At 39.2% G+C, this 25,477-nt stretch overlaps 1 protein-coding gene across 2 annotated transcripts in view; it reads right to left on the bottom strand.

Annotated features, from left to right (window-relative positions):
- ZWILCH (zwilch kinetochore protein) overlaps nucleotides 1-25,477 on the bottom strand; it is a 45,060-nt gene that overhangs the window by 1,837 nt on the left and 17,746 nt on the right. The window contains exons 5-18 of one of the 2 annotated variants that reach the window (XM_021100315.1): nucleotides 21,997-22,196; nucleotides 21,395-21,465; nucleotides 20,913-21,068; nucleotides 19,292-19,363; nucleotides 15,380-15,473; nucleotides 14,801-14,850; nucleotides 13,772-13,877; nucleotides 13,183-13,262; nucleotides 12,236-12,392; nucleotides 11,712-11,740; nucleotides 7,598-7,734; nucleotides 6,497-6,592; nucleotides 2,583-2,704; nucleotides 707-821 (exon numbers count right to left, since the gene is read on the bottom strand). In XM_021100315.1, the coding sequence (XP_020955974.1) occupies nucleotides 733-821; nucleotides 2,583-2,704; nucleotides 6,497-6,592; nucleotides 7,598-7,734; nucleotides 11,712-11,740; nucleotides 12,236-12,392; nucleotides 13,183-13,262; nucleotides 13,772-13,877; nucleotides 14,801-14,850; nucleotides 15,380-15,473; nucleotides 19,292-19,363; nucleotides 20,913-21,068; nucleotides 21,395-21,465; nucleotides 21,997-22,196 (1,459 nt within the window). In that variant the 3' untranslated portion in view covers nucleotides 707-732. The remainder of the gene's footprint in view (nucleotides 1-706; nucleotides 822-2,582; nucleotides 2,705-6,496; nucleotides 6,593-7,597; nucleotides 7,735-11,711; nucleotides 11,741-12,235; nucleotides 12,393-13,182; nucleotides 13,263-13,771; nucleotides 13,878-14,800; nucleotides 14,851-15,379; nucleotides 15,474-19,291; nucleotides 19,364-20,912; nucleotides 21,069-21,394; nucleotides 21,466-21,996; nucleotides 22,197-25,477) is intronic. The other variant, XM_021100319.1, reaches the window with a different exon arrangement.

The following is a 25,477-nucleotide window of genomic DNA, read 5'->3' as shown; positions in this document are numbered from 1 at the left end:
GTTCCTAGTCGGATTCGTTAACCACTGCGCCACGACGGGAACTCCCATCAATGGTTTTGAAATCAAACTCTCTTTCTACATATATACTGATTTCAGTTGCAAAGACATTACCATTCAAAACGTTTTTTTTCATTTCTCCAGTTTTATTTATTTATTTTGCTTTTTAGGGCCACACCTGAGGCATATGGAAGTTCCAAGGCTGGGGGTCCAATTGGAGGTATAGCTGCCAGCCTATGCCACAGCCATAGCAAAGCGGGATCTGAGCCTCATCTGTGACCTACACCACAGCTCACGGCAATGCCAGATCCTTAACCCACTAAGCAAGGCCAGAGATTGAACCTGCATCCTCATGGATACTAGTCAGATTTGTTTCCACTGAGCCAGGACTGGAACTCCCTGTTTCGCCAGTTTTAGAATTAAACTGTCAGTTGACTACAAAAGGTATAAAGGAAATTGAAGACTTGCACTGCTCAATGACACCCAGTAAATCCTTTTATGTGATTACTAATAATCCATATTTCAAATATATTAAATCAGCATTTATGGGAGTTCCTGCTGTGGCAGCGGGTCAAGAATGGGACTGCAGCAGCTCGGGTCACTATGGACGTCACCCTGGCCCTGCACGGTGGGTTACGGATCTGGCATTGCCAAAGCTCTGGCTTGGATTCATTAAGTATTTGGAGAGAACAAAAAATGAACATACTACCTTACAGAGGGCCCCATCAGCATCCTTCACTTGAAATGCACCTGGCTGCAGGTAACCATGTTAATAAAGGATATCCTTTCTTCCAGGCTACCGTTTAATGTTAATTCAGAAAAATCTACAACCAGAGAGACAGATAAAAATTGATTACCACCCTGCTTTTCTACTAAGTATAGTGCTGAATTTTGCAATAATCAGGAGGTAGTTTGAATTACATGTCTTCTACTTTCAGAGAATTTATTAGATAAAAATCAGCAGACAATTCCTTTAAATAGTCAACCCTCTTGATGCATTGAAAATGACTAAACAAACTAAAAGATAGAGCCAATTTTTAAAACTTATATATTTTAAATTTGGTAGCCTACTGCTTTAATTTTTGTGCCTCCTCCATTACAGTTAAACAACTGTCTTTTCCCAATCATAATATGTATTTCACAAAACATTTTCTGCTTAAGATTTACAGTCCTAGGGCTAGATACATATCTATTTTTTTTTCTCCTGAAGCCTTCTATATTTCAAAAATAAATGACACAGTTAACATTTAGATGAGTTCACATCCACTTCCTTGTGGGTCAAGGTTTTGGTTTTCATATTCCAGCATTACCAACAATCATTTGCCAAGCACCCCTTGGATGAGCAGCATTTTACTGGACACTGTTTTTCTCCCCCATTAACTCCGAAGCCTTATTCTCTCTTCCTAGGGCAGCTAAAAGTACACTTTTCTCTCTTTATTCTTCCAGATTTTGATATTAACTATCAAAACCACTAGGTAACTTGAGAAACTAGTATTCAACCTAAGTGCTCAGTTCAATGAAACAGGAAGTCTAATTTTGTAAATGCCTATGATCTTTGGCAAAAAATAAATGATTATTAGGCTTTAATATTTACAATTGAGGACTATTTATATTCCCAGCCTTTCAAATCTTCTTGAATTCTGTCTTAAAATTATTAGATTTTATTTTGGATGATCCTTGCAATATAGGAGTCAGCCATTTAAGAATTATGTAAATAGAAGTTTCCGTTGTGGTGCAGTGGAAACAAATCCAACTAGGAACCATGAGGTTGCAGGTTCAATCCCTGGTTTCACTCAGTGGGTTAAGAATCCGGTGTTGCTGTGAGCTGTGGTGTAGGTCATAGACACAGCTTGGATCTGGCGTTGCTATGGCTGGATCTGGCGGAGGCCGGCGGCTACAGCTCCGATTTGACCCCTAGTCTGGGAACCTCCATATGCCATGGGTGTGGCCCTAAAAAGACAAAAAGACGAGAAAAAAACAGAATTGTATAAATAATCCTGCTGTATACACAGGGAATTATATCTAATCACATATGATGGAAGATAATATGAGAAAAAGAATGTGTGTAATATATATGTATAACTGGCTCACTTGGCTGTATAGCAGAAATTGATAGAACATTGTAAATCAAACTATAATTTTAAAAAAATTTTAAAAAGAATTATACAAATAAGAGATGACAGCACCACACAATCCACGTGCACAAAGGAAACAGTTTCATAGTACTTACTGAGGAAGACTTAATGGGTCAGCTAATTATTCTAGCCACGGAGAAGGGATTAGAGCAGAAATATCATCACTGTTTTAAACAGTGCACAGGAATGTGAAGTATGAGCTGGCATTTCCATTTTATAATCTATTTTATACCCATGTCCCTATTGCTTGACTCTTTTAATAAGTTCCTCTAGCCAGGATGATGAGAAAAAGCACTTTTTCATGATTTTTTTTTTCCCCAGAAAAAATAGGCTTATACCTGGAGTTCAGGAAAAGAATTTAAAACTAGGCACAAGAGCTCTAATGATAAGCTCTACTGGTAAACTTAGTTTATTTTCTAATGGAATAACTGATGTGAAAAGACTACAAACCATCTTTACCAGGTTTATGAAAACTCAGATGGTCGAAAGGTGGGCTGTCACTCAGTTGCCAAACTGTTTTCACCTTCTTTTGACCACTATTTATTTCCACTCTCCATTTCTGTGGCTTCTCACTAAGGAAAGAAAAACCGTCAAAGAAAAGTAATACCTAGTTCCTTCCTTCTTTAGTCACATAGAAAAGTCCTTCTGTGATAAGCACTGAGGAGGAAGAAGAGATGGAGCAGTCACGATACTCTCAGATTTCCCTGGTGGCCTACAGTACTCTCTCTCAAGAAGCACAATCAAGAGTGGGAGAAGAACAAGAACATAAATAACAGTTGATGGAGCCACTATGGAGAACATTGTGGAGGTTCCTTAAAAAAAACACCTAAAAATAGAGCTACCATATGATTTAGCAATCACACTCCTGGGCATATATTCAGAAAAGATGAAAACTCTATAATTGAAAAGATGCATGCACCCCAATGTATAGCACTATTCACAATAGCCAAGACATGGAAACAACCTAGTGTCCATCCACAGATGAATGGATAAAGAAGATGTGGTACGTATATGCAATGAAATGCTACTTAGCTATAAAAAAGAATGAAAGAATGCCATTTGCAGCAACATGGGTGGACCCAGAGACTACCATACTAAGTAAGAGAGAAAGACAAATACATGATTTCATTAATATGTGGAATCTAAAAAATAATATAGGCATTTCTGATATAGCGCAGTGGGTTAATGATCCGGCTTGTCTCTGTGGAGGTGCCGGTTTGCTCCCTGGCCCAGCATAGTAGGTTAAGGATATGGTGTTGCTATAGCCATGGGGTAGGTCGTAGCTCTGGGTCTGATTTGATCCCTGGCCAAGGAACTTCCACATGCCGTGGGGTGGCCAAAAAATTAAAAAATAAAAAATAATACAGGTGAACTTATATACAAAACAGAAACACGGAGTTCCCTGGTGGCTCAGTAGGTTAAAGGTTCAGCATTGCTATTGCTCTCTGACTTGGGTCTCTGCTGTGGCATAGTTTTGATCCCTGGCTCCAGAATTTCTGCATGCTGTGGGTGCAGCAAAAAAACAAAAAACAAACAAACAAAAAACCATACACAAAAATCCAGAAACAAACTCATAGATATAGGAAACTAACTTATGGTTACCAAAAAGAGGGGAGGGTTAAATTAGGAGTATGGGATTAAAAGACACACACCTCTATATATAAAAGAGATGAACAACAAGGATTTACTGTAAGCTATAAAGGAAACAATATACAATATCTTATAATAACTTTAAAAAGACTCTAAAAATATACATATAACTAAATTACTCTGCTGTACACCTGAAACTAACACAATATGGTGAGTCAACTATATTTCAATAAAAAATAATTATTCAATTTTGAAAAATGCTATAAAAGAGAAATAAGGAATATGAGAGGGGATAATAAAAAGGGTAATTTAACTCTGACTGGGATTGTGCAGTTGGAAAAGAATCCTCAGAGACTGTGGCCTTCGAGCTGAGCTTATAATGAAATTGTGAGGAGTCAGTTAAGCAGACAAGGTCCCAGATGAAGGAAGGACACGGCTGTAGGCACCGAGGGGTAAGTACGTGTGGTGCCTGAGGAAATGCAATAACACAGTATCTCTGACTCAAAAGCAGAGTGGGAAGGTGTGGTGGCAAATGAGCCAGAAAGGCACAGAGGCTGGGTACAGACAGTCTGGCAGATCATACACGGGGGTGGAACTCTGTTCTAAAGGTAAGGGAGTGGAGTTCCCGTCGTGGTGCAGTGGTTAACGAATCCGACTAGGAACCATGAGGTTGCAGGTTTGATCCCTGGCCTTGCTCAGTGGGTTAGGGATCCGGTGTTGCCATCAGCTGTGGTGTAGGTTGCAGATGCGGCTTGGATCCTGAGTTGCTGTGGCTGTGGCGTAGGCCGGTGGCTACCGCTCTGATTCAACCCCTAGCCAGGGAACCTTCATATGATGCAGAAGCGGCCCTAGAAAAGGCAAAAAGACAAAAAATAAATAAATAAATAAAGGTAAGGGAGCCATTTAAACAGAAAGGAGTCATGATGGGATTTGAATTTTAGGAAGCTCACTTTGTGACATAAAGTAGGAAGATAATGGAGGCAGAAGGTAGATAGGAAAAAGGATTTTTTCCTGTCCTTAGCCCAGGTATGAAAAGAGCAGATGTGAAATAAGGCAATGATGATGTGAAGGAGGAGAGAAAGGAGAGGATTCAAGAGTTTGCTAGGAGGTCAGGACTTGGTAACCATTTCAAGGAGGGAGGAAGTGACAATAATAAGTGGAAAATAAGTCCTGGGTTTCTGTTTAGGACATTAGGCGGAGATTAATGATGGCTACTTGAGAGGAACATAGGAGGTGGAAGTGTTAGGAAGAGGGTGAAGAGTCTGAATTTGAGGATTCACATGGCTATGAAGCTCAGGAGAAGCAGGATACAGGTTATGAATTATATCATTAGCCCAGAGGAACTGAAGCTCTGGGTGTGAATGCAATCACCTCAGGAAGACAGAAGAATGTAAGAAAAGAGGGCAGAGGGTGGAGTTCTGTTGGACACTCACATATAAAGGAAGCAGAGGAAGAAGATTTTTTTTTTTTTTTTTGCTTTTTAGGGGTGCACCTGTGGCATATGTAAGTTCCCAGGCTAGAGGTCAAATCGGAGCTACTGTTGCCGGCCTATGCTAGAACCACAGCAACACAAGATTGGAGCCCCGTCTGACCTTCAAGGCCAGGGATTGAATCTATACCCTCATGGATACTAGTCAGATTCATTTCCATTGTGCCACAATGGGAACTCGGAGGAAAAAGAATTTGAAAAGAGAACTATTCAGTCTTGGAGGAGGTGAGAAGGATAGAGGTAAAATTAAGACAGAATGTTATGAAAATAAAGGAAAGGGATAGGTTCAGGAAAGCAATAGTGGGAGTTCCCATCGTGGTTCAGTGGTTAACGAATCCAACTAGGAACAATGAGGTTGCGGGTTTGATCCCTGGCCTTGCTTAGTGGGTTAGGGATCCAGCATTGCCGTTAGCTGTGGTGTAGTCCGCAGATGCGGCTCGGATCCCCTGTTGCTGTGGCTCTGGCGTAGGCCGGTGGCTACAGCTCCAATTAGTCCCCTAGCCTGGGAACCTCCATATGCCGCAGGAGCAGCCCAAGAAAATGGCAGGAAGACAAAAAAAAAGGAAAGCAATAGTGTTAAATGCCACAGAACCTTATAAGCACTTATTTAGGGATAAAGAATTGCTGGGCCAGCTAATTACACAAGGGGCCAAAAAATACTTCTCCTGCAAGTGTCCTCTAGATTTGGCAAATAGAAGGTTACTGGCAATCTTTGTCAACCAATTTCAGGGAAATGATGGGGTTTGGCTAACAATTTCAGGGATTACAGGGAGGGTATAAATAGAGTGGCTTTAGTATGAGAGGAATTCCAAGTCTATTACATGCTGAGAGAAGAGTTGGGGGGACCCCGATTTGAGGGAACCTTAGTGTTCATGTGGATGGCCAATCTATCATCTTAGCTTCACTACCATATCTCTCAAACCCCAAATCTTTTTCTCGCTCCCACAGCCACAATCTTGACTTTGTTGTCATTACCTTGACCACTTTTCTCCCAATTTGTCTCTTCCCTTCCGGCTAAAGTTTCTGCCCTATCCTATGAAGAAATTACAAATTGAAAGAAAAATGAAAGAGTAAGAAGACCAATAGTCTAAAAAGAACAGACCAAAGGTCCAGGGGAAGGATGAGGAAAGACTCTACCAGACTCCGTTCAGAGAGTGGGAAGCCGAGGAGTATGGTTTTAGGGGTGAAGCAACTCTGGGTCATGAGGTTCCCCATGAAACAGACACTGAAATTGTCTAGAATCATGACTGGACTTGAAGTATAACTGAAAGATTAAATTACTTACTTTTGATACAAATTTTTTATAGCAGTTGGTCTGATTGGCAGCTGGAAAATGTGTTGCTCATCAAGAGGATTTTGTTTATAATATTTTATGCAAGATCTAAAAAGAAAAAAAAAAAAAAAAAAAGAATTGCTTTGGGGAAAAATGCCACTTGGAGATAAAGGCTTTCTGGAAGTCTAAAGCTCATTAAGGAAATATCCAAACAACACTTAGGTTATGTTTTTTCTCTGAAAGGAAATTTCATTCACTTTTTAAAAATTAATAGTGAACATAAATTTATTTAAGTTGAGCTCAAGTAAAGGTTTAAATGGGGAGAAAGATATATGAAAAACAAAAAGGCAAAAGAAAAACAAAGATATAGCCTCCACTATTTCCCAAGTATGGGGAATTAAAGAGTTAATTCATATATTTTAATTCATATATTCTACTGATATTTAATGGGGGAAAAAAAAACAGTAACAATTTCAAACTTTCCCCTTTACAACTGAGGCAAATTCTAATTTTGGAAAAGGCAATGTACTTTTCCTTTCATGGGGAAAATGAAACCCAGTTCTTCCACTGGACAGTTTACTTATTTCCAATTTGAAGCTTCAAATTATACACATAAGACACCAGCAATCCATGTACAAGGATTATTCTAAACTGTTTTTAGTCAAACTTACTGACAGAATCTCTAAAATTTCAGCAATACTATTCAGAGAGGTCTGATAATGAAATCTGATTCCATTCAGTTACCATAAGAATGACCGGCAAAGATTAGCTTGACCATATTTATAAAGATGTAAAGAAAAGAGAAGGAATTAATATTTATTAAGTACCTCTTGTCACGTACTTTATACACATTACATGCTTTTCTAGGTGAAAAAACAAGATGCAGTGAAAGGAAACTTCGGTAGAAAGGATGTGCTAGAGCCAAGTGTCCAACCTGATTCCTTCTGAGTCCAAACCCTTTCCTTTCATGGCAACGACTTAGAACCTTTCTGCTATTGTGAAGACAGGGTGACACATCTTATCCTAACTGATAATAAAAAAATGCACTTATTTCGGCTGCAACTATTTCCAAAGAGAGTATGTTTTTATGTATGTAAACAACAGAATACTTACTGTGTTAAAGAAAAGAGAAGCTCATGTTGAGGTTTAATGAAAAGCATGCAACTGACTACTATTTCAAGAATATGGTGAAGTTTTTGAACACGATACACCTTTTCATGTGTATCTACTGATGGAGAAATGAAATACTCCTGGAATGAGAAAAGGGACAAACAAAAGAGGGAGTTAAAGAACAAGTGGAGTCTCTGGAAAGAATTAACTATGACTGCTAAACCTAAGTATAGATGCAAGCTTAAAAAGGGGCAAAAGAAGACAGGAGGCAGGCTAGATAGCTTTTCTCAATTCAATACTATTTCTCAAACTAAACTCTAAGTAAAGTCTTCACTGAGAATGTTCTAAGCAAACCATTATACATATTTTCTGATAAAGGCAAATCACAGAACTGCTTCACCAAGGAGGGCCAAGTAGGCAACTACTACCACCCACCAAACTCTCCAGAGGGAGAGAATGGCAACTTCACAAAATAATTTTTAACTTCAATACACTTGTTAGGTTGATGGGAACATTCACCAATAAAAACAGATAGTAAATCTGAAGTACCAAGAAATTAAGTAAGTGCATTGATAAGCTTCCATTAACATATACATTACTGGTAAATTGGCATGACCCTTTGGAAAAGAAAGTTGGCAATGCTACTATGTCAAGCATCACAAAAAGTGCAGTCCTTTTTCTGAGAACCCATCCTAAGGACATAAGCCATGGTAAGTATGGTAGGTGGAATGCTATGATGACCCGCAAGATTCTTGCCTCTGGAATACACTTCTTGTACAATCCCTTCTCTTTGAGTGAGGGCAGAATCTGTAAATATGATGCATTTTTACCCCAAGATTAGGTTACTGACTGACTTGGAATTAATCAAAAGGGAGATTATCATCTGGTCTTACTATGACCTAGAGGAGTGATTTCTTTAAGAAGGTTAAGCATTATAGATACTCTCTTGCTGGCTTCAAAGCAACAAACTGCCACGTTGTGAGGAGGGCCATGTGGCAAGAACCTATAAGCACCCTTTATGACCTGAGGCTGGTCCTGGGCCAACAGCTAAAAGAAAATGGAGACCCTCGTCCAAGGGCCATGAGTAAATAATTCTGCCAGCAAGTGAGGGAACATGAAAGTGGATCTTTCCCTAGTCAAGCCTCCGGATGACACCCTGATTTTAGCCTTGTGACAGACACCCTGAGCAGCAGACCAGCTAAAATGTGCCCAACTCCCAACTCCTGGAAACTGAGATAATGGATTTGTAATCCTTTAATCTCCTAAATTTTGTGAGGCAGAAAACTAATACAGGAAGGGAAAAATTATGATAATCTTTTAATTAAGTTGGAGTAACAGCACGGGAATGGGAGAGACCCATGGATAACCCTAAATTACAGTTTAACGGAAGGTATGCAAAAATATGATAAATTAATTTCATGCAAATTAATTTATAGTTAAATCCAAAATACAGAGACATATTTACTGTCTCACACAGATTATTCCAAAATGTGAAAATAGCACAAGCAAGGATATAGGCACGGTCCCAGGAAAACAGTACCCCAAAATAGCCCCCCACTCACCACTGGCTACAGACCACAACCTTCCCCGCACCTGCCATCCACACTGCCAGTGGTCGCCTGACAGCTCTGGCACTGGACCACTCAGGTCTTTTTCTCAAAGGAACAGACCCAAAGTGCCTTTCCCCTCTGATGCTCTCTGCTCACGCTACAACCTAGGCTGGTCCACCTCTCTGTCCACAAGACCCCACATAGAAAAGAGGTGACAGGGTCTCACGTTACTGTCTATTTGGAGGCAGTGCAGCCTACTGAGGGCTTCTTAAAACGTGGCCTGCTGTAATAGGCAGAAACCACTCTCAACAGATGTCCATGTCTGAATCTCAGAACCTGTGTGTATATTACATTTATGGCTTTAAGGATTTAAGGTCACAGATATATAAGGTCATTTGACCTTGAAATAGGGATAGTATCCTGAATTACGCAAGGAGCCCAATCTAATCAAGTGAGCTCTTCTAACTAGATATGGGAGGCAGAGAAAGAGAAGCAGAGATACAGCATGAGAAGCTCTTGATAGGCTAGGGCTTCTATGGAGATGGAAGGAGGATGCCAGGAGCCAAGGTATGGGTTGGCCTTTGGAAGACAGGAATAGCCCTCAGTTTACAGCCAGCCAGTAAAAGATACCTCAGTCTTACAACCATGAGGAACTGAATTCTGCTAATAAATCAAATGAGCAGGAAATGGATCTTCTCCTATAGTCAGACTCGAGAGGAACACAGCCTGCCAACAACCTGATTTTAGCCTAGTGAGACCCAGACTGGACCTCCAAACTACAGAATTATAAAATAATTATGTTTCATGTTGGTGTTTTGTTTTGTTTTTTTAAAAAATTTTTAATTGTTATTTCCCCAATACAATTCTTTTTCCTACTGTACAGCATGATGACCCAGTTAAACATACACATTCTATTTTCTCACATTATCATGCCCCCATCATAAGTGACTAGACATAGTTCCCAGTGCTATACAGCAGGATCTCATTGCTAATTCATTCCAAAGGCAATACCCAATCCAACCCATTCCCTCTCCCTCCCCCTCCCCCTTGGCAAACACAAGTCTGTTCTCCAAGTCCATCACTTTCTTTTCTGTGGAAAGGTTCATTTGTGCCATATATTAGATTACAGATACAAGTGATATCATATGGTATCTGTATTTCTCTTTCTGACTTACTTCTCTCAGTATGAGAGTCTCTAGTTCCATCCATGTTGCGTTTCATGTTGCTTTAAGACACTAAGTGTGTGGTAATTTGTTATGACAACAAAAGAAAAACTAATATACCTGCAAATCACCTGCATCAGAATCATCTGGAGACAGAGATGGTTTCTTTAAAAAGACAAATTCCAGAGACCTAGACCTACTGAATCACTGGGGCCCAAGAATCAGCATTTTAATACACCTTCTAAGAGATTCACAAAGTTTAAGAATCTTTGTCAAAAGTCTGGAGTCAAATTATATTTTTTAAAAAACAGGCCTATTAAATGATTTGAGAAGTTCCTATTGTGGCTCAGCAGGTTACAAATCCTACTAGCATCCATGAGGATACAGATTCAATCACTGGCCTCACTCAGTGGGTTAAGGATCCAGCATCACCACAAGCTGCAGTGTAGGCCACAGATGTGCCTTGTATCCAGTGTTGCTGTGGCTGTGGTATAGGCCAGCAGCTGTAGCTCTAATTCAGCCCCTAACCTGGCAACTTCCATGTGCCATACATGTGGCCCTAAAAAGACAAAAGAAATTAAATGATTTGAAGGGAATTCATAAAAATAAGGGCACTCACACTTGAGTGATAAGATTAAAGGTATATTTGTGTTATATTGCAATTTTCAAAAATGTTATTAATTTTCCAAGTTTAGAAAAATATGTATAAAAAAAGTTTCCACTAAAAATATGCATCCTTAAGAAAATGCTTAAATTTTGAATAGCAAAAAAAAAAAAAAAAAAAAAAAACCCTCAAAAGAATCCACTTGAGTCTTACTTTGTACAACAGATAAAGCTAGAGTTTTCCTATATTGTTTTTTTATGAGAAAGATGTCATTTGAAGATCCATTTTCTAAAACAGTCTTACAACAAATGTCAAGGGTCAGTATGAATGCTCTTTAATCTCTTTAACTTTCTAAATCAAGACACTAGGAAAATATAAAAGCTCATAATCGTGACCCTGAAACCCAGAAGTACCTTTTGAATCAATATGTTAAAGAACCTAACAAATTCTTCAGAAAGTAATCTTTCATGTGTAATAGAAATGGGTCAGGAGAATATAAAGGAAATATTTCCTTATAGGGCCTATCAAAGAAAGGCATTCCTTAACCATTTTGATAAATCAGAGTTGTGGGAGTACACTGGCTTAAGTATGATACAACTTTATGTTACCATCATAAATTTATAGAAAATGAGAAGTGACATCGAATGGGCTTTTTTTTATCTCCCTTACTAGACATTATAATTAATTGTCTTATTTATGTTTCCTAGGACAGAGGCTGGCACAGAATAGGCACTTAATAACTGTATGTGGAATGACTGAATAAAAGAAAAACCAACTTTAGAATAAAAAAATAAACTCACCAAATGATTCAAAGATGCAAGTTCCTGACCTATCAAGAAAAAACACATATATGCAAATAAGCTTTAGGTATTATCTATTACACATTAAGAACCTAAGAAAAAATTTCATAGTTCATAAATAAATGTTCAAGCTAAACAGTTTCTCACAAAAAGCCAAACTTCCTGTTACATTACACTATAAATATAAACTAATACTCATTCTAAAAATGATTACAGTTTGCTCCTAGTAAAAACAACCAAATGATGGCTATTAAAATAGCATTTTTAATTTACTACATTAACTTTACAGAATCTCAAAATGTTTGAACTAAAGACAAACAAAAACTATAGCTATCTTTAATCTACTATCTTTATCAAGGGGGAAACTAAGGCTCAGAAAATGGAACTGTCTATCTCACAGTGAACCAGGGACAAAGCCAGGACTACAAATAATTAGGGACAAGAACAAAGATAAAATCTGAGAATACCCATGGCTGACAATTGTGATGTAGCTTTTCATTTTTTAAGCTGGACAAGGGACCTACCTATGAAAAAACAGATATAATCTTTCTTCAATTTATCCAAACCAATTTCCAAAAGCATCTGAACTGGAACAGTCCCGCTGAGAGAAACCGTGTCCATGGTTCCATGGTAAGACTGATGAATGAGCTTACTTAGTAAACTGTTACTCCCACTATGAAGCTAGAAATTGAGAAAAGTTGATAAAACCACAAATAAAAATATAAAAAGTCCATCAAGCAAAAGAAAAGTGAACTGCATTAGCTAAAAGCTAAGAACTATAAGCTTACATTCATCTCCTAACACTACAAATTATTCAGATAAAAGCACCCAAGTTACAAACCTATCAGTTTCTAAAGCACCACTCCAAGAAATTTTTGGGGGGTGGTGCACACATGCGGCATACGGAAGTTCCCAGGCTAGGGGTTCAATTGGAGCTGCAGCTGCCAGCCTATACCACAGCCACAGCAATGCCAGATCTGAGCTGCATCTGCAACTACACCACAGCTCATGGCAATACCAGATCCATAACCCACTGAGCAGGGCCAGGGATCAAACCCACATCCTCAAGGATACTAGTCAGGTTACTAACCCACTGAGCCACAATTGGAACTCCATATCTTGATAAATATTTCTGCATGACCTTAGGCTGGATACATTTTGAGGCTCTCAATACTTTATCCTAACTGCTTTTTAGACAGTGTTCCAATTTGTATTCTCATCAGTAGTATATGAGAATAATCATTCACAGCAACAGTAACAATTACAATATTAGTAGCTTACAAATACTAAGCACTTAACCTTAAGCTAGATGCTAAGCACTGTACATGAATTAAGGAACCAGCCCAAGTTTACACAGCTAGAAAGTAGCAGAGCTGGAATTCAATCTCAAACAGTCTTCTTCAGAACTTGCGTCCTTAACCAGTGTGATATGCTGATGAGAAAAGGTTCTAACAAACAATACTAAACCTACCCATGGCTGTATATCACCACGTTGGAGACTCTGGATGATCAACGCAAAACACTTCACCAAGTCTTGATAAGAAATCACAGCTTGGAAAACAAGTCAGTCTAACATTATTTTCATGGTCACTTCTGCAGATTATATATGTCATTAATTTTAAGGATACACAAATGAAGTGAAGTATCTGAACTTTATGAATGGGGAAGGGGGAAAGAAATTAAAGCCCCTCCCTCTTGAGAGCATTTTATAAAAAAGAAACTTACTAACATAAAATGACATATTTAGTAAAATATTACAGAGTATCTTTTCATTTCTTAATCTCAACTAAGGTATATGTTTTGGTTCATTACAAATATAGCATAAAAACCAATCTTATACTTTAGTTAGGAGAAAAAAAACAGATTCTATGAATTGCCTTGTCTTAGTACAATTCTTGAGTAGAATATGCCAATGCATTATTAGAAATGATTTTGATAAAATAGGAACCAGATGTCCACACAAGACTAGCAGTACACAGTGTATTATTTCCAAAAGACTTAAAAGTAAGCCTAAGACATAACAGGAAAAATTTTATTTCACAACCCTAATGGATACCTACTACTGCTCATTTTGCACCACAGCTGCTCAGCAAAATCAAGATCACCACGTACTGTAAGAAGACATGCCATGGACTGATCAACTGCGGCGGAGTCATGCTTCACTGCCTGGAAAAGAAGTGAGTGCCAGAGAATATTCAGTTTACTTTTCAAAGAATAAAAAGGTTTAAGACCAATAAGCTTTCAAATGCTGCTCTGAGAAAATGCGAAATCATGAACACACTCAAAAAGAGACATGAATGCATCTTCTCTAAGTTCATTCACTAATGAGGAGATATAAATCAATAGACAGTCAAAAACTGTACCCCTAAAATTCTTTTTAAACTATGAGGCCTAAAAGCAAGCATTCAATTTTCCTCCCATGGAAAAATATTTAATTACCTTTGTCTCCATCTTCCTTTTTGTCAAATAACAAATTTAGTGCAACTTAATAATGTCACCTGTGGCATATTAACATACCATCCTACAGCATATTAATATACTATAGTAATACCATATGTTAACAGTATATTAACATAGACATTTTCAGTTCTCTGTAGTAAGCAATTAATAATAAATATATTTGTTCCCTTTAAAAATATTTATCAGTTCTTGGAGTTCCCATCGTGGCAGACCGGAAACAAATCTGACTAGGTTGTGGGTTGGATCCCTGGCCTCACTCAGTGGATTAAGGATCTGGTGTTGCCATGAGCTGTGGTGTAGGTCACAGATGTGGTTCGGATCCCGCATTGCTATGGCTCTGGTGTAGGCCGGCAGCTGTAGCTCTGATTTGACCCCTAGCCTGGGAACCTCCACATGCCTCAGGTGCAGCCCTAAAAAAGCAAAATAAATAAGTAAATAAATAAATAAAAATATTTATCAGTTCTCAAGGAAAATAATTGCCAGTGCTGACATGAAAGAGCAACAAAAAAGTATGCTCATAATACTGCTGGCTGTACCAGATTCATTTGAGATTGTATGACATGAAAGACAACAGCACAACCAAATTGTACAAGCTATTTCAGTGTACAGTTCTGATAGCAATCACTTACCTCTGTGTCCTTTTTGGTAGAATCACCAAATCCATTCAGCGTATTTAAGTCTAGAAAGTGGTAAAAGCTTATTAATTCTGGATTTACTTTTCTGCTTTCCAAATTATCTCCATCCTAATCCTATTTCCAAATGGCAAATGAGGATAGTAGAAGTGCAAACTGGTATTTTAGCAAATTACAGAACTCTCCAATAGAGGTTATAACACACACCCACTACATAGGGGTGTGAGGACAAACTGAGGTACCGTGAAATCTCCTGACACACAATGTCAAGCACATGGAAGGTGCTCAAAGGTTACTGTTCATCCCTCTTCTCCTGAAATCTGAAATATGACTGCAGCATAAAAAAATATAAATTAAATACATACTATTCTAAAATTACTGAGATGTTTACCATTAGCAATTCAGAATGACAGCTGTCCCTCTCACCATGACAGACCTCACAGCTTTAGATGTATCCCAACCAAAAGGAAAACCAAGCCTAAAAAGACAACTAATATTTAAACACAGCAAGTATAAATTCCCAATTAAGAAAAGTAAACAAAAAGAAAAGCAAGTATGACTTAAGTAAACAAACACCATTCAGAAATTCCTGCACAAGTTCAACAGCAGATTTTGCTTCCAGAGGCTCAGGCCATTCAGTTACACCAGTCCTCAAACCAACAGCCAAAACCTGTGAGAGATTTAAAAAAAATGTAAAACCTAAAACTTGTTACAGAAGACATAGTTTAATCACTAAGGCATTTAATAATAATACTAATCAGTATAATACTTCTTGAATGTTTAATCAGATGCCAAGGACTGTTCTAAATGTTTATTTATTTATTTATTTTGTCTTTTTGCCATTTCTAGGGCTGCTTCTGCGGTATATGGAGGTTCCCAGGCTAGGGGTCTAATCGGAGCTGTAGCCGTCGGCCTGAACCACAGCCACAGCAATGCCAGATCCAAGCCACGTCTGCAACCTACACCACAGCTCAGAGCAATGCCGGATCCTTAACCCATTGAGCAAGGGCAGGGATCGAACCCGCAACCTCATGGATCCTAGTTGGATTCATTAACCACTGAGCCACGATGGGAACTCCTATGTGTTTTAGATACAGAATTTTTTTTTTTTTTTTTTTTTTTTTTTAAGGGCTGTACCTGCGGCATATGGTGGTTCCCAGGCTAGGAGTCCAATAAGAACTGTAGCCGCCAGCCCACACCAGAGCCACAGCAATGCAGGATCTGAGCCTCGTCTGTGACCTACACCACAGCTCACAGCAATTCGGGATCCTTAACCCACTGAGCAAGGCCAGGGATCAAACCCGAAACCTCATGGTTCCTACTGCAATTCATTTCCACTGTGCCAGGACGGGAACTTCAGATGCAGTATGTTGCTTAATCCTTACAAACACCCTATGAGGTATATACTACTACTACTCCCATTTCATTGAGACTAAAAGAGCCTAATTAACTTGCTTAAGGTGGCATAATAGAAACTGACAGTCCCAGGACACATATCTGGAAGTCTGATGTGCCAATGAACTCTGATTATATGTGCATAGGTGCTAGAGAGCAATCAAGACCCATGAGTCTGCCTTAGAAGATGCTTCTAATTTTAGTTAAGGAGGATCGATAATGCAGCTGAAATAACTGGGAAGCAATAAATATGAAGATGACTGAAGTTCACATCTATACGTACAATAGCTAAACTGAAGTAAGGAAAGAGGTCAAGATGGGCTGGAATGGCCAGAGGAACAATGAGAAACACCAGCTCAACTCAAATGAGGGAACCACTGGCTACAGAGCAGGAATAAGATGAAGAAGGTGGGAAGATTCCACCCAGGGTGGAGAAAACTCCCAGGCAAGAGAGGCAAATCAAATCAGACTCAAAGGAATAAGGGTTAGACAGGAATAGTGACCTTAACACCTTCAAAGATTTTTTATTTCATACGGAAGACAATAGCCATTGTTGATTTTTTGACAGAAAAATGACATGATTAAGCAGATAAGAATTTCTCTACCAGAAATAGCCAAAATACTGGAGTTCTCCGTTTAAGAATCCAGTGTTGTCACTGCTGTGGCTCGGGTCACTGTGGTAGAGTGGGTTCAAACCCTGGGCCTGGGAACCTCTGCAAGCCACTAGTACTGCTAAAGTAAGGGAAAAATACAGATTCTAAGGAAAAGAGAAGTGAGATCAACAGAAATGAGATCCTCCTCCACCCCTTGGGGGTCTTTGGAAAACTAAGACAACTTCTAATGTCACAATGAGTGCGAGTACCAGAGCGTTTGGGGCATTCTGTTTTGTATAAAATGGTCCCAGTCTCCAAAGAATAAACCTGCCCAAGATGCTAAGAGTATGTCCCTGTTGTGAAACAACGAAGGATCATTAGAGTGGTCCAGGAGGGATGTGATAAGGGCTTTAACCAAGATGGGCACAGTGCGTTCCTCAAATGAAAAACAAAGAAACAATAGGATATGGAGGGGTAGAGAGAAAGATAAAACATCTAAGATCCTGTGATTTATAAGGAAGACTGTAACAAAGCATGGACTTTTAAATCAGATAGACATGTACCTGAGTGAGTTTTAAACCAGGTCTTCCACGGACCAGTTACTAACACCTCAGGCAAAATAACTGAACTACTTGGCACCACATGCTGGGCACAGAGTAGAGTGGTAGCTTCTAGCTGTGGCAGTAAGTGGTAGTGGTAGAGACAGTCCTTTCTAAAGTAAAAGATAAGGTTTCTAGCCTGGAAAATTAAAGGAATGGTGAAAACACAGAAAGAAATGGGAGGTTTTTAAAGGGAATCTAGTCTGAAGAAGATGTCAAGTTTCCCTTTGGACATATTTAGAATTTGAAGGAAGAGCCCTCTACTCAAGTGGGAGATAGTTTGATACAAGTGGGAAAGACTGGAAGGGGTATCAGCTTAAAGACAGGAGCCTGAAGTTCCCTTATAAAAGCATTAGTCAAATCGCTAAATGGTAAGGCCTCTGCCAGGGTGGAGAGAGGAGCGCAGAGATAGGAGGGTAGACATATGATGAAAGCCCTAGAGTATATCTTGAAAGAGGAGCTTTCAAGAAAGAAGAAAAGGTATTTCTCATTGTGGCTCAGTGGTAATGAACCCAACTAGTATCCATGAGGATGTGGGTTTGATCCCTGGCCTTGATCAGTGGGTTAAAGGATTTGGCATTGCCGTGAGCTGTGGTGTAGGTCACAGAGGCAGCCTGGATCTGGTGTTGCTGTGGCTGTGGTGTAGGCCAGCAGCTGTAGCTCCAATTTGACCCCTAGCCTGGGAATTTCCATATGCTGCAGGTGCAGTCCTAAAAATACCAAAAACAAAAAACAAAAACACAAAACACAAAACAAACATGAGAAGATGCTAAATGTCATTAGCCATCAGGGACATGCAAATCAAAACCATAATGAGATACCACTTTATCCCACCCTCCCAGGATGGCTGTAACAACAACAACAACAAAAAAGACAGTATCAAGTACTGGAAAAGATATGGAGAAATTGGAACCCTCACACACACTGCTGGTGGAAATGTAAAATGATGCAGCCACTTTGGAAAAGTTAAACAGTTTGGCAGTTCCTCAAAAGGTTAAAAAGAGTTACCATGTGACCCAACAAATCCATCCAAGACATGTGTAAACATGTGCCACATAAAATCTTATATATGACTATTCATGGCAGCATCATTCATAAATAGCCAAGAAACAGAAACAACTGAAACATCCATCAACTCATGAATGGATAAACAAAAATGTAGTATATTTATACACTAGAATGTTATTCAGTAATAAAAAGGAACCAAGTACTACAGAAACTAGATTAATGGCTGCCAGGGGTGGGAGGTTTCTGCTAATGGGTATGGAGTTTCTTTGGGGGGTGATGAAAATACCCTAAAATTAAATACGGTCATGGTTGTACAACTCTGTCAGTATAGTAAAAACCACTGAAATGTACACTTAAAATGAGTAAGTTTTATGGGATGTAATTTTTACCTCAATAAAGCTGTTTAAAGAAAAAAGAGGTAGGGCACTAATTGGATACAACATATAACAGGCTTTGTGTGCCAAGCTAACCCCCACCCTGAGATTCAGTTTATAAAGTGGAGCTAAAATTACTGAAACATAAAATTCTTGAAACACATGCTCATTATAATCTATAGCATCAATCAAAATCCCAGTTATTAACATGCATTTGGAATACACTGGTAGCTGACTCATCCGGAAAGAAGGGAATCAATCATATGAATAAAACCCAAATACTTCAGTAAAAAAGGTGAAAAAACTGTTAACTATTAACTACTATCTAATGAATACTTCCTTTAATTGCAAGGACACCTACCATATAGTCAATTAAACTGTCTAAATTGCCAAGCACATAACATTTGGAACAAATTTTGAAGAACACACAACTAAAGAGCAATGATACTAACAAATATTTTTATGAAAACATTAGGTTAATGAAAACATGCAAGTAACAAATTCCAGAAGGATACTCACAAGAAGAAATTTCAGTTCTCTGTGAAGATGACTCAGAGGACCTCTAGGCTCTCCCGATTCCACCTTAATATTCTAAAAAATTCCCAGAGTCAGTTTTCATCGATAATTCTATCTTCTCTGCATCAGAGTCACAGTTACCTGTGTTTCCAGCTACCCACACATTTAAAAATATATTTCATCCAGCACTAGTGAACTGAAAAAGTAGGTCAATATTTCCTTTTCAAACACCTTCCCCAGATATACCACAGATCCTGTCCATCCCAACACAGTAACCTAAATTCAGGCCACCACACCCATTCTCTGCAACACAAATGTAGGTACATGGAACACATGTTCTCCTGCTCTGTTCCACTGTATTTCCAAAAGGACAAGGACTAGAAATATAAATAAATATATTTCAAGTCTCAGTAATAAATTTAGCACTACCACACACCAAAAATAATACCTCTTCCCCAATAAATATGGTCGTTAGACTTTTAACTAAACCAACAGTGTGCTGTCTTGCTGTCTTAACTAGAGGTCAAAGTTTTACAAACCTAATACCTTAAAAAAAGGGGGGTAATGGTGTCAAAGAAAAAAGCTGATGCCACTATACATATATCCCTATTACAGGAAAAGAAGAGCATTAAGAATATAGTTGGGAGTTCCTGCCATGACTCAGTGGAAACGAATCTGACTAGTACCCATGAGGATGCAAGTTTGGTCCCTGCCCTTGCTCAGTGGGTTAAGGATCTGGCGTTACCATGAGCTGTGGTGTAGGTCATAGATGCAGCTCAGATCTGGTGTTGCTGTGGCTGTGGTATAGGTCAGTGGTTATAGCTCTGATTTGACCCCTAGCCTGGGAACCTCCATATGCCTCGGGATTGACCCTAAAGACAAAATAATAATAATAATAATAAAAAATATAATTGATCATTAAGTCCAGCACCCTGAGGGATCTATTTTTAACACTATCTAGGCCTTTGTGTACATTTTTTAAAACCGTAGTTGATATTACTGTAATAAATTTTGTACTTTTTTACTTAATAATAACCATTTTTACTCACTATTAAAGATACTTTAAGTCATGATTAAAAACACATACAATTTCATCATGGAAACTTATTTATTTATTTATTTTTGGCCATGTCTGTAGCATGCAGAAGTTCCTAGACCAGGGATCAAACCTGTGCCACAGCTGGAACCAGAGCCACAGCAGTGACAACCCTGGGTCCGTAACCTGCTGAGCCACGAGGGAACTCCTGTATATATATTTTTGTTATCAATTCTGACTTCTTAAGATAGATCCTAGAAATATAAACATGGGGTAAAAGGGATTAATAGAATAGTGATTCATGACAGAGTGCACCATTTGCTCTCTTTTAAGGAAAGGAGAGACTGTAGTAATCACTGGAAAATTCTTAAATTACATAATTGCAGCCCTGTTGATAACAGATCAGATCACCTGGCAAAACTTCCACTGGCTGCAAGGGTGAGAATTCATGGGCAATCTGAGCCTTTTGGTGCTGTTCAGGGAGGGTGAGGCTGGGTCTGGGCTGGAGACACACAGCACTAACCTCAAGCAAGTTCAAAGTAAACCCACACTGAGTAAACTCAACAGAAAATTGGGATTCAATCCTACCAGAGTTGCAGTGGAAGAGAGTGGAGGGATTTGAAGAATCTCATCCACAGGACTCCAGGAAATATCCAAAGTGATCGTAGTCTGTGATGCAGCAGAAATATCATCCAAGGCAGTGGACTTAAAGAGCTCATATTGGGCAAAGCCCCTGGCTGTTAACTGAAAGAGTATAATCCGCAATTAGCTACGTTTTCACAAGGGCAAAGACCCATTATCCTAACTACTTTGTTTCTTTTCCCAAAAGAACATAAAGTATCATGCTTTTATCCCAAATGGAAAAATAAGACAATTCTTTTTCATCACAAAGATTAGCTAAAAGGCAAGGCATATATATTTTCAGTCATCAGTTGATATGAAAATAAATACAAATAGTTTAATACTAAAGAAAAATATCTCATCATATTAGGAGTGAAAAAACTTTCAAACTGGAAAAGCAGATCGATAGCAATTTGAAGAAAATAAAATGAATAGAAAAGAATACTTACAGTAGACAAGTGATGTCTTTTCATGTGTAAGTTTTTTAGATCTTCAAGTTTTACAGAAAAATTTTTATCAGCTAAAGGCCATGAAAGAAAGAAAAAAATTTAAAGATACAATTCAAAATTACACCATTAGAGCTAATTACAGTCCTGAAACTCTAAGGGTATCACAACTTAACACTAATAATTTTTTAAATTAAATTTTCAATCCCAGATGGAATGTTTTTAAAAGAAGGAAAGTGAAACAAAAGACAATCTACTACCAAAAATGTAATTAAATGCCCACTATGAAATTAGAATTATATTATCATTATATTCAACTTTTTTATCCTCCAATGAAAATTTCCAAAAATACACGCATATAAATGGAATAAAACCCAAACAAGAAAGCCATATACTCTTGTTCAGACTTTTAGAAATCTGTTTCTGGAATATCTTCCTCACACTGCAAATTACACACTAGAGTAGACTCATGGTGGCTAACACAAGATCCACTGTGTGTACGTCCCTCTTAATAATATCAAGTCTCAGTAAAAACCACAAAATAACCATACAAATGAATATATAAATACATATACACACTAAAAGTAAGAGGAGTGAGCTCTCACCTTTACAGGTGACCATATATAAGACAATTCCTGTAATGTCGTTATTGGTTGTGATAAGCTCAGCTCCCAGCCAACAGGTACCTTCAGGATCTGAACTGTCACACCTTACCCAAAGGGGTGGAAGGGCAGTAACTGGCCGATTAATCTTCAAATGGGTCATATTAGGATTGTGAGCCATGGTGTAGAGTCCAATTAACTGCCTTGGGAACAAGAATAGGAAGCATAAATTATAGGTAGAGACTGTCAATCAGTCAAAAGCGTTCTTTTCCAAAGATACCATGAATAGTATCTGTGATTCTGACTCTGATCCTACTTCTGGTCACCATCTAAGTTTCTATATCCAATTTCAGTGTATGAGGTTTTTCCTTACATCAGGCAATTCTGACACTATCTACCCCAAAGACAGCATCAGCTCCCATAGGTTAAAGACTCAGTCCTACAAGACTTGTCCCCCTACCCACTTCCAATTGCCAATTCCAACTTGTCACTTGTGTGTCTGAACAACTGGCTATAGATCGATCACAGGTTCTAACAACCCCTTCCTTGGGTTCAATTAATTTGCTAGCGGGGCTCAGAGAACTCATAGAAACATTTTACTTCCTAAACTACCAATTTATTACAAAAAGGTAGAACTCAAGAATAACCAGATGGATAAGATGCATAGGGAAAGGGCACAGAGCTCCTATGACCCACTCTCCAAACCCTTTCCATTTGGTTTTTGTGGTTTCTTTTCTGGCTGCCTCAAATCATGTGGAGTTCCCAGGCCAGGGATTAGACTTGAGCCATTGTTATGACCTATGCCACAACTATAGCAACACCAGATCCTTTAACCCACTGTGCTGTGAAAGGGATCGAACCTGCATCCTGGCACTGCAGAGATGCTGCAGATCCTGTTGTGCCATAGTGGGAACTCCTCCTTTTGGGTTTTTGGGGGGGGTCTGTTTCTTGCTTTTTTAGGACCACACCCCCTGCAAATGAAAGTTCCCAAGCTAGGGGGAGAGCTGGAACTACAGCTGCTGGATGATACCAAAGCCACAGCAATGCCAGATCCCGGACCCACTGAGCAAGGCCAGGGATCGAACCTTCATCTTCATGGATACTAGTGGGATTTGTTTCCGCTGCGCCACAATGGGAACTCCTGATTTTGGGTTTTAATGGAGGTTTCATTACATAGGCATGATTGAGTAAATAAATCATTGGCCACTGGTGATGGAACTCAACCTCCAGCCCCTCTCCCCTCCCAAGGCTGGGGTGGGTCTCAAAGTTCCAACCTTTTAGCCACAAGGTTCTTTACCTGGAAACCCATAGTTAGGTTACCTAAGGGCAGTCCAAAAATTACCTCATTAAGATAACAAAAGACACCTTTATTAGTCTCAACACTTAGGAAATTCCAAAGGTTTTAGAATGAAGAATGCCAGGAATGGTGGACAAACACCAAATACGTTTCTTATTATAAATCACAACATCATAGTATCCTAGAAACAAAGATATGGAAACTAAGTGGCAAAATTCGTATTTCACCAGTGTAAAGGTGGGAGAAAGAGACACAAGGCAGATCAAGATGCCGGCACCAGGAGTTCCCATTGTGGCTCAGCAGGTTAAGAACCTGACTAATATCCATGAGGATGCAGGTTCGATCCCTGGCCTCACTCAGTGGGTTAAAGGATCTGTGTTGCCACTAGCTGTGGTATAGGTGGCAGATGTGGCTTGGATTTGGTGTTGCTGTCACTCAGTATAGGCCTACAGCTGTGGCTCTGATTTGACCCCTAGCCTGGGAACTTCCATATGCCACGGGTGTGGCCCTAAAAAGAAAAAAAAGAAAAAAGAAGAAGCCCACACCAGAAAGTGACAGTGTGATAGGATCATAGCTACTAAAAGCAGGGAGTTCAACATATGGTCTAACATTCCCAGGCTAGGGCTTGAATCAGAGCTGGAGCTACAGGCCTACGCCACAGCCACAGCAACACCAGATCCAAGCTGCATGTGCAACCTACATTGTAGCTTGTAGCAAAATGAGGTCAGGGATCAAAACCACATCCTCACAGAACTATGCTGAGTTCTTAACCCACTGAACCACAATGGGAACTCCAGATATTTTAATAAAGCTGGGAGGCTGGGAGAAAGTAGAAGCCAGTAATCACATGAAAAGATGCTTAAGATCATTAGTCACTGAACATTTAAGGAAATTTTAATCTACTCTGTGTGATTTAGATAGCAGTATTGTAACAATGCTAAATTTCCATTTTTTTTTTTTTTTTTTTTTGGTCTTTTTAGTGTTGCACTCCTGGCATATGGAGGTTCCCAAGCTTGGGGGGGGGGCACGAATCAGAGCTGTAGCCGCTGGTCTATGCCGTAGCAATGCCAGATCCGAGCCGCATCTGTGACTTAAACCACAGTTCATGCCAATGCCAGATCCTTAACCCACTGAGCCAGGCTGGCCAGGGATTGAACCTGCGTCCTCATGGACAATAGTCAAATTTGTTTTCGCTGAGCCACAATGGGAACTCCTCCAATTTTTTCAATGGCTGCACCTGTAGCATATGGAAGTTCCCGGGGCCAGGAGTTGAATCTTGTGCAACAGCTGTGATCTACACCTTGGCTGCGGCAACAGTGGATCTTTTAACCCACTGCACCAGGCTGGGGATTGAACCCATGCCCCTGCAGTCAGATTCTTAACCCACTGTGCCACAGCAGGAACTCCAAATTGCCAGATTTTGATCACTGTTCAGTGGTTATATAAGACAAGGTACTAGATCTTAGGGAATACAGAGTGAAGGGAAAGGAGCACAATGTCTCCAACATACTGTCAATATTTCATTTCTGAAAAATATGTGTGTGTGATATGTATATGAGGAGTGGGGTAGGGACAGGAGGAGGAGAAGAGGAGGAGTAAGTGACAGAATGACAGAGCAGAGGTAGTAAAGTGTACATAATTGGTGAATCTGGTTAAGGGTACACAGAAGTTCCTGTACTACCCTTTCAACTTTTTTATAAATTTGAAACTGTATCAGAATTAAAAGTTATCCAAAAACATGGCTTAACATTTTATTTCAGGAGTTCCTGTCATGACACAGCGGAAATGAATCCAACTAGGAACCATGAGGTTGTGGGTTTGATCCCTGACCTTGCTCAGTGGGTTAAGGATCCAGCGTTGCCATGAGCTGTGGTGTAGGTCGCAGATGCAGCTTGGATCCAGCGTTGCTGTGGCTGTGGCATAGGCTGGTGGCTACAGGTCCACTTCGACCCCTTGCCTGGGAACCTCCATATGCCATGGGTGCGGCCCTGAAAAAAAAAGAAAGCACAAAAGAAAAGACTGATTAACTACAAAATAGTTTCCACACAGAAAAACAAAACAAAAAAAAAGCCACCATGAAGGAAAGTCACTTTGTGAATATTGTTATTATAGTTCTTATTCTCTAATTTATTATATGTATGACTAGATCCTCCATGACTCCTTAGTGGAAAAGATTTCTTGGTTTTG

This window comes from Sus scrofa, chromosome 1 (genome assembly GCF_000003025.6).
Source record: "Sus scrofa isolate TJ Tabasco breed Duroc chromosome 1, Sscrofa11.1, whole genome shotgun sequence".
Lineage (NCBI taxonomy): Eukaryota > Metazoa > Chordata > Mammalia > Artiodactyla > Suidae > Sus > Sus scrofa.
The sequence above is the reverse complement of the archived record's forward strand: the minus strand, read 5'-3'. Positions and strand labels throughout refer to the sequence as shown.